Source organism: Branchiostoma floridae, chromosome 3 (assembly GCF_000003815.2).
Source record: "Branchiostoma floridae strain S238N-H82 chromosome 3, Bfl_VNyyK, whole genome shotgun sequence".
Lineage (NCBI taxonomy): Eukaryota > Metazoa > Chordata > Leptocardii > Amphioxiformes > Branchiostomatidae > Branchiostoma > Branchiostoma floridae.
In genome coordinates this window covers 19,359,560-19,369,582 of record NC_049981.1, presented here as the reverse complement: position 1 = coordinate 19,369,582, position 10,023 = coordinate 19,359,560, and the positions used below count along the sequence as shown (strand labels likewise).

Sequence of the window (10,023 nt, the reverse complement as noted above, 5' to 3'; positions counted from 1 at the left end):
CCTTTCTCTGCTTGTTTGTTACATTTTCTTTTGTACAGCAGAAAGAGCTGAATACAGAAGAAGGCCACCCATGGCAGTGTCCTGTACGGGCGATCTGAGAACACATCATGGACAAAAGGCTTATCGGAGAAACTGTATCAAAGTAATACGTGATTACCAGATTATGGCAGGGGTAAAGGGTGCCGACCTGTCCCCGGGGTACGGGCTGGACAACAGGGAAGCGAGGGAAAGGCATGCGTGAAAAAAGATTCCGCCAAAAAGACCTCGGACGTAGAAAAAAAGACATGAAACCAAGCGGAACAGATGGACACAAGGCGCCGGTAGGTCAAAATGCTGTCCTTTCTTCTCCTTTCTTCTTTCTTTTTTCTTAGTTTCTTTCTTTTTTCAGGGTGTGTTCGGTTCTAATCTAAGTAACGCATGTCTCGCCAACTTTGGACAAATACCGGCTATGAAAAAGACCTTGAAAGTTGATGATTATAAAGGTGCGGGGCCGCGTATGTACATGGACGCGGATCAGAATCATACAATTGAAAGATCTTCAATGAAACAGCCGCAGGTTATCTTGTTTTAAGATACATAAAAGATGATACAATGTACTTTGCTGCAAGGGTCCGAAAAATGCGTTGTCAGCTCCCTCAATATCCTCTTCAATACAATATAAGTTCCATAGTTTTTGCAAGAAAGCTCTTTCTTTTTCTGTATTAAAATAGCAAAAAAAATCCTTATGCACGTAGACAAACCATACATAAACCAGACAAGTTCTATCTACTGTATCTATCCATTCATTTACAGCGAACCTGTACAGTCATTGTGGATGCAGTAAGACCTTTATCAATTGATGTTTTATCACCATGCCCATACTTAAGAGCACAAAAGTACGACGAGTCGTATTAGTCGTATTATATAAGCCTTTCATTCATTGTCTACTTTCTCTTGAAAGACTTAATTGTGAAAATCACCTGATATACCATAAAACCATAAAAACCATAAAAATTAGTATCTTAGGTTACCACTTATTTGTCTTCCTGTGGCTAGTTTTTTTCCTGAACTAAATCGTCCCATGGGAGCAAATATTTCAAAAGTGAAACTCTTTTGGAAATTTGATGAATCAAAACAAACAAAACCCTATCGCCTCATCGGTTATCCTTTGACTGACAAGAAAATCGGGCTGTTTATTGCAGAGTAATCAACAAATACGAATCACTTTGAAGTAATTGGTGCATTAAAAATTTACCTTTCAATCTACCGCACAAAGGATTCGTCAAAATAAAGCGAACCAATTGTCACTCAATAGAATCAACCGTCTCAATCGGCTCTGTCTTTTGTTGAGAGATATCAAAGGCTCTTTTTGATTGGCTTGTTTATCGCACTGATGCAACAGTTGGTGATAAACAATGGCCATATGTTGTGGTAGGTACTTGGCTCGAGTGCTAGTGGGACGTTACGGAAAGTTACAAGTACTTTTCAACACTGTAGTGTCAAACTCTAAGGCACGGACTGAGAAGGATGGCGCGCGCGTGTCTGTGTTTGTGAAGAAGAGAAGAAAAGAGAACCGCCACATGCCAGTGGTCCTGGGTTAGACTGCCTTTGTTTATCTAACGACAACAATGAAATTGAATGTAATTGAAAATATATTTACCGCTATTGCAAGATTGGTCAGGAACTATCAGTTCCCTAAAAAAATAGATGAAATAATGACTTTATCAACTAACTTTACAAAACAATGTTTCATGTACGTCCTAATGTTGGCAGCCCACCTTTCGATTTTATTGAGTTGCATCGTTATTTCAGATGTCGACGCAAAGCCAGAGGCCCCATTTATGACGCAGCTGTAGACGTGTCAAACCTCTGTACGCAAAAGAACCCAACACACTTATCCAGAAGAGTATGGGTGACCCCGTGTGCTTGGCTGAAATACATGAGCCATAGCGAGGGAGCACTGCTCTACTAGCGGGAATAGCCTCTGCCATTCTTCGTAGATCGATGGTCTAATTGTAGAAATTGGACAAATAGAGTCATAGTACACTAGGGAAGTCAGCCGACCAAAACAATCATTTCCTCACTACGAAGGTCGCAAGATGTTCCCTAGCCGGCTGTACTTCTCTGCCTGGCTTTCCTCTATTTGTTCCATTTCTATGGTTTCCCCAGCGACCTCCGGAGTCTGGTAGAGACTGAGCAGGAAAGCGTCATGTTAGTGATGCTTCGTCCTCAGTCTGAAGTTTGACCTGGATTTGGACTATCATGTCCTTTAGTTTGTAAGAGAACACACGCATATAAGTATACTAGTATGTACATGCTCAACTTCCTCTCACTTATCAACACAGCTGTGAATGTAAGGTGTGCAGATGGAGCTTATAAGACATGGTTTATCAATTTGAGAAAGTTAGAAGAATGTTACGAAAGCTTTAAACGTCACTGAAGACGAAAGCTGTATAGAGTCTTTCACTCAATACTTAAGCTAAGGTACGCTCCAAGTAGAGCTTAGGCTCGGGCTTTTGTATCATTTTCATCCGGCTTTCCGTTTTGTCAGGTTTCTGTCCGCCAGCCCAAAAAAGCCAGGCAAAATTTGACAAAATAGAAAATCCCACATCTGTATCTATATTATTGCCGGTATGACCGCCCTTCGGCGTAACACACCAGCTTCGCAGGCACGCGGCGCGGCAGCAGCTGGTTATATTACACTGAACGACCTGGCTCACCTAGCTAATAAAATACCGAAAAGAGATGCAAAATGAGCCATAGTCTAACTTCTGCTTGGATAGCAATGCTAAAGTGTGGGTTACATTTTTACATAGTTTACGTCACTCCCTCCTTCCTCCCTCGCCATAGGCAATACACCTGCAAACATGCTGGAACGCCACAGCCGTGACTTCACCGATTACCGCGCAGATAAAACACAACAGCTTGCCTTTTGTGGTCATCTATGCACGGAGGAGGACAAACAAGAGGCTAATAATTTCCAACAATGACCCGTTCACCTTGGGGTGTTTATGAAAGAATGACAGTAACACCTGTGTGTAGGGTATGGTAGAAAACCGTGGGACTGAGCGGAGCGACACAGGTGTGTTTTCTTCATCACAAATATGTACCGACATTACCGAGGAAAATTACCCTGGAATCCCACTCATCCTTTCGGTCTTGAAGAAGTTTGCGTTTACAAAGGATTTTAATGAATGAATGAATGACTTTTATTGTATGTTTATACTCTTACAAGGTAAGTACAGGTCATGGTGATAAATCAAAAGTACAATGTGATACATGTATAATAATGTGGGATCTTACTACATCTACAATGACTAATGTATCCTGGTATGAGTAGTTTGACTTCTTGTTGCTTCTTATTACAGCTGTACATGTAAATATAAGGCCTAGTGAAGGTTATAAAACATGGTTTATCTAGTTGCATAGAGAATATAGATTCTAGTATAATATAACGTCAGAACTGTAATGGATTTTTTTTTCGTTGAAAGGTTAAGATGAACAATTAACGCTATTCAAATACATTGATAGACCATCTACATGTACGCACAATGTCAAGTCAAAATTCATCCACGTTAATAAAGTGAAATAATCGCGTACATGCAACAAGGCTGTTGCGACATTGACATATATTAGACGAGTCATTGTGACAACAGTATGAACGTTGAACATACTAATAGCTTTTCTAACAAACTGTAGGTCTATTTCTAAGAAATAACGTTGTTATGTTTCATTGTTTATGTTACATATTTTGTGACATCGTATGTCAAAAGAGGGAAAGAGAGAGAGTTGTTTTTATTTATTTATTTATCTATTTTTGCTTTGCACACCAGTTAACCATCTCATGGCGTACACCCAGACTGATTTTTTTGTTCCACCCACACCGGGATGGACGCCTATTTTTCTCGATAAGTGTGGTGGGTTCTTTCACGTGCTCGCCGTCCGGACCTCCATTTAACGCCCTGTCCGAGGGACGTTTGAACGGAAGTTCGGTACTAATTTTAACCTGAGTGAAGTGAGGAAACTGTTGTCAAGTACCCTTTCCCAGGGGCACAACATCGGAGCATACCAGGGGACTCAATGTAGTTGTCATGCACTGTAGTAATCTGTACCATTGTTGAGCAATAAAGTTCGCTCGCACACATACTACCATGATATGAGGAGGCGAAGGTCAAAAGGTCACGACAGTTTCAGGTGTAACGTGTAATAAATGATACAAATATTGTGGCGACACGTCAGCTTATCGTTTTACTAGATCGGTGAGGTCATGGGGATGGAGTCTTAAATATGTAGAGTTTGCAGTTGGTCGGAAATGGTCTTTATTTGGGTAAATGAACAAGAGATAAGAATCGTAGGCTTGTCGTCACCATAAGGATAAATGGTGGTGACAAATATGTATTGGAATGTAGGAAAACATTGAACGTATCTGGCTGGACGCCACGCTTGATGTTGGCTGGAGCTGGAAGAGTCACACTTTAAACTTGCTTGTGTACAATGTGATCGAATCACTGGATTGTACTCACTTTTAGATGGAACAGCGGTCGCGCATATGATATGGAATGTCTGTGGGATGCCATGATGTTGGTTGGTTGAGCCATGAAGGTAAAGGTAGTCCCATGCCTTTTATTTTGGAGGCCATAGGGGCAGTGCGTTGTTATCCACGGTGTCTAGGGCACGGTATTGGAAGGCGGAGCACAGCCCTCCCCCTCCACCCCTTTTACCTCCCCAGTCGAAGCCAGGCCTTTACAGTACCTTTACACCTGGGTAAAATGAGGGGAGTCGTGTGAAGTGCCTTCCCAAGGACACAATGTCTAGCCAGGAATCGAACCCGTGACCTCTCGAGCCTCTGTCCACTGCACTAGCCACTCGACGCCACGTGAACTTGGAAGAGTCAGACTATAACATTGCCTGTGTCGAATGTATCTAATATCATAATTGGAGTTGGCAATAACGTCATATCTCGATATCATTCATACTCATAGACGATTTAAGGTTAAAAAGGACCTGGGTTCCATTCAATGCAGAGGACTTAAAAATGAAGAGAATTAAATTTTGGCTAGGGAGGCAACATCACTGCGGTCTCATTGCGACCTAAAATTTGACAGTTCGCTGACCAGTCTAACTTTATTAGTCAAAATGCGCTGTGTGTTCTGTTGTCTTTACAATTATACTTTTACATTTTGCAAGACTTTCCTTCTCGAGCACCGTCAAGTGCAATTGGGCTTAGTTCCCCTCATGGTTTCAAACATATAGATTAATTTCATGAAAGAAATGACTGATTTAATACTTGAAATTGAGGGACACTTTTTTCAGCAGAACGACAGGGTTACTTCAAGGGAAAATATTGAATGCAAGCCGTTTCGTCCAATATCTTTTGGCCCTGTGCTCTGTGTTTCAGTTAAATTCAAGGTGCAGAGGAAAACTTTAAATATCATAAGTAAACATAGCTGATCTCTGTGTGTTGGTAGCACCCTCAGAAACCCTATCCCCTACTCTTTCTCCCCTACTCCTCCGGAAGCTGCAGACGTGGGTTGTGTGATCCTTCACTTTGATCCACCTGCAGCATGATTCACCACGCTTACAGCCCGGACTACCGCGCTGGTCCGCCATTCATTCCGGCTTTTCCCCGGCTTAGCCCGCCAAAACTTTCAACAAAACGCGTGCGTCAGTGGATCCACCGCCGGTGGTTTGTTGATGCACGGCTCGCTTGTGGCGGCGTCCTGGCGTGAAGAAACAAATTTGTGAGAGGCTCTAGACAGGAAATGAGGGAGGTGAAGAGTTCACGAGTTCATCTTGCTGACCAGACCAAACACCAGTACCTTAAGAATATAAGGGTCCCATAACCTTCGCTACTTTCGCTAAGAATGTCATGTTTTCGGTGCCGTTTCATGATGCGTGTGTGTTTCTGCGTGTGGACAACTGTGAATGGATCCTTATGATATTTGGTAGGGGCCGGGAAAACAATGGTCACTAGTAATGATGGGCCTCCTAGCGGCTTTCTGCGGCAATGCTGCGGAACTTCCGGTTTTGATATTTCGCGTTCTGGGCATGTTATGGTCTATATCTTTTGGGTAGTAGATAACTCTCGGGACAGAGAGTAAGTTTTGTAAGTTTGAGTCCCCTTGTGGCTTCTTTGAACCGCAGAGGTGCGATTGTGTGCGAGTCTTTTGTAACGGTGGGGTTCAACTACTCCTTTCCCACACTTTTGCGGCTTTCCATGATTTTGGATACTTAGATAGCTTATGTGATGATTTTTCTCTCTTTTTATTGGTCAGTGTTCATCTTGACGGTTGAAGTTACCGGACTTGGTTTTAATCACTGCATCCCGGATCAGGAAACTAACGAACAAACGAAATCAATTGAGTCAATCAAATATCATTCACTCGTCATAAAATGCGAAATGAATATTTATAATAAAACGATGAAAATCAACTTTAGGGGAGGATTCTTAGATCAAATGCATCATCTGATCATCAGACATGAAACGAAAATCATGCTACAACTAAATTGAAAGTATAACCGGATGCATCATAAACTTTAAGTTAGACAAATACGAAGGACGAAAGCACCGAGCTATACAAATAACGTTAATGAGCTAAGGGCACGTTCATCAAGACCTACCCACACTCAATATCAATACAATATACCCACACACACACGTGTACAAACGCTACCGAAAGTATATCCTTCTTGGTTAAGGTACTTGAAAATGTCAATACGGAATATCTGTGTGAACGGGCCCTTAAGAACAAAAATCAGATGGGAGCCTTCTCAGATTTTTAGTAATCGTTGAAAGAAAAGAAACAGAAGCAAAACAAATGTTAAATCCTCATCATCATTTGTCGGTTCGTTACTCTTATGAACACCTGTTTCCCTTAGAATCCTCCAGGGGGCGTTGTTACGATCAGCTTGTGTAAATCACTGTCAACCCGGAAAGGTTAGAGAGGTGGAACATACGTGGGATGATTAGCTTGGCACCTCTTCAAAAGAAACGACTGTTCCATAGCGTCGGGATAGGCGTGTCAAGCCTGAGTCACTCCACAGAACTTTTAATCGGTTGTCTTGTTCCGAAACCACAGTCATTTTCGCCACAATAAATCCTGCAAATGAGGAGTAATTACAGTAAATGGGAGGATGATGTGGCGACTGTGGCCAGATGGAAGGACAGGAAAGGCGGCTGTAATGACGGTAAGTGGGGCTCGGACGTCCGGTAACATGCCTGCCGCACTGACAGGGACACAACAGATGCGGAATTCTCAGAAATGATAATCCGTTTCACTAGAGATCAACTTTATACTAACCAGACAATCTGTTTCCCTTCTTCATACACCTAAACTCATAATCTTCTCTTATATTTTCACTATAATAAAGAAGCAAAAGTACTCGCATTCATCTATGTAGATTATAATTCCTGTAATAACTTTAAAATACATAGTAGTACGTGTATTTGTAAAGCATTATTTTGTTATGACCTATGCCTATGACCTATGCCTAAACCTGTGCTTGATAAATGTTAGAATTTGTGAAGAAGTTGCACAGGTGAAAGGGGCAAAGAAGCAAATTAGTCCTAAGAAAGAATTTAGGCCATGTTGATTGGACTACATGGATGACATCCATGTGGTCTATTGTCAACCGTTAAAAAAAAGTTTTTGAACATCTTGTAACTCATACGTAGCAACTGCAAAAGGAGCAAAAATGTCCCCCAAAAAATCTGATAATGGATACTAACGTGGTAGAATGTCAAATTCAATTCCACGGTCAAAGATGGGAAAGGACAAAAAAAAAAGAAGAATTTTAGTGGTTGGTCAAGGATGCCTTGATTTGGTGTACCATACTCTGTGTGTTCAGCCTTGTTTAGATTTCATAATAAAGGCAACTTTTTTGGGGGACGGAGGAGCAACCTTTCTTTTAATTTACACACTCGCATCTTTATAATCTAATCGACATGGCCTTGCAGAAAAAAGTATATGATGCCCGGTGCTAACGTTGAGAAGAGAAAACAAGTGTGAGGTTTCCGATTTATTCAGCATAGTCCCATGTATTGTACCTTTTACAGTGACAGATTAATTCAAATGGCAGATGCAAAGATCAAGTTGAATAAGATCTATACATGTGATTCATTAAAAAGACATGATTATAGATATTGCCATCACAAATGGATGATGTGGTTTGATTATGGTTCATTTGTGACTACTCTCAATTTGGTACTGTTGACAGAAAGCAGCAAAATTTGAATAGTACTCATGTATAAACCAATCTGAGTAGTCTTGAGAGTGCACAGTACAAAGATACCAATAACTCTTCCACATAAATCAAAGCAGCTGTTAAGTGTCACTTCTTCATGACTTCGCCTCGCATCCTGAAATAGATATACACAGAAGTGTGATGTTTAAGCCAGCTGTGATGCAGTGGATAATAAACACAAACTTTTGTTTCCGTTACAAGCAGGACTTTTTCTGCCTGGCATGAAGACCATTGGACTTGATTACTTTATATGGTATAAGATTAGTCTGCCAACAGTGCTTCTCACTAATATACAAGTATTTTCATCCATTGATCTGATGATCTAGTCCATACCAAACAACAACTGTTGAAAACAATATCTTTCTTTTATTGCAACAGAATATAAAGACTGTTTTGTGGGGTTGGAGACTGACAACTCTTTAACGATAAAAATGTGCTTTTATCTATCATGATGGTGTAATACTATTTCTACACTTATGATGTAAAAGAAGGCCTTCTTCCTTCATGTTCAATTGTAGGAAGAACACATTTATTGTTGGGAAATGTGTTTGACAACTTTTAAGAAAGAGTGGTGAGGTTTATGTAAGAATTTCTGGTAATCCATGATGATTGATTCATACCTGCACGACACACCATATTTATAAGTTAAACCACATCTTCAAATACATGTGTTTATCTGGAAGATTGCTTCCACAAAGATTGAAGAAACTACAAACGCACAGGATACCAGTAGATTTCAAAGCTATCACTCCCTTTTCAACAATAGAAAAGTCCAATTTCCGTGACAGGCTGGATCCTACCACCATAGAGCAGGGGTGATGACTGGTGTTAGGAGTATAGTTATTATTGGCCTTCACTCCTCTGTGAAGGCTTCAGGTACTTCATGCCGATGATGTCAAAGACGTCTTCTTCTGAGCTCACAGGTAAGGCTTCGCCTGGCACACCTGTAAAGTATGAAGGAGGAAAAATAAGACATTTGCATGGGTAAAAAAGGTAGAAGGTAACACCATAGGCTTTTCCATAGGGCTGGTATCCACTAGTGTCTATGGCATGGTATTGGAAGGTGGAGCCAATCCCACATCCCCAGCAGGTAACCTTTTTTTCCATGAGTGGAGTGAAGAAAGTTGTGCCTTTCCCAGAGTCACAACATCTAGCAAGGAATGACACTGTCTAGCCAGGGATAGAACCCATCTCATGTCCACCAGCCAGGAGCTAGCTATATATTTGCACAACAGTACAACATAGTTCATACAGAAAAGCTTGGGCCTTTGCCAAATACAAAATATTCCGCAGGTTTTCATCTGCTTTTGAGGAAAATCTTTAACATATCAATTGCAACAACAGTCTTATAAATTAAAAATTTGTTTCTGTAATTACAACAATCATCTAATAGTATGAGTAGGAGGAGAGAAGGTATTTTAACTGAACCACAAACACTGTCTCCATTTAACCACTATCTTATAGGCAAACACAGTCATTATCCTAAACAAGTTATAATCTTCCTACAATATCATATTCATTGCATCAATCAACTTTATATCTGCCCAAGAAAGGGACTTTTCTAACAAAACTTAATATCACAATGGGATACATCATAATATCATCATCTACAGAATACAATATATCCAACAGTGTTTTGCAGCTTAACGAAATTCTATAGAAGGATGAAGAAGAAGGATGAGCTAATGCAGGCTGAAACATTCATTTTACATACTTTGATATAAATGTCATACTTTTTTGCATTACTGAAAAATTTTTCAATAATGCGTATGCAAATGATATGTACTACAGTATACTATA

At 40.5% G+C, this 10,023-nt stretch overlaps 1 protein-coding gene across 1 annotated transcript in view; it reads right to left on the bottom strand.

Annotated features, from left to right (window-relative positions):
- Positions 1-8,784: 8,784 nt before the first annotated feature.
- The window catches only part of LOC118411507 (DNA polymerase beta-like), a gene marked incomplete in the record, with an annotated part of 17,892 nt that continues 16,653 nt past the window's right edge, over positions 8,785-10,023 (bottom strand). Inside the window, 1 exon segment of the mRNA XM_035813814.1 lies at positions 8,785-9,167. Coding sequence (XP_035669707.1) covers positions 9,067-9,167 — 101 coding nt within the window.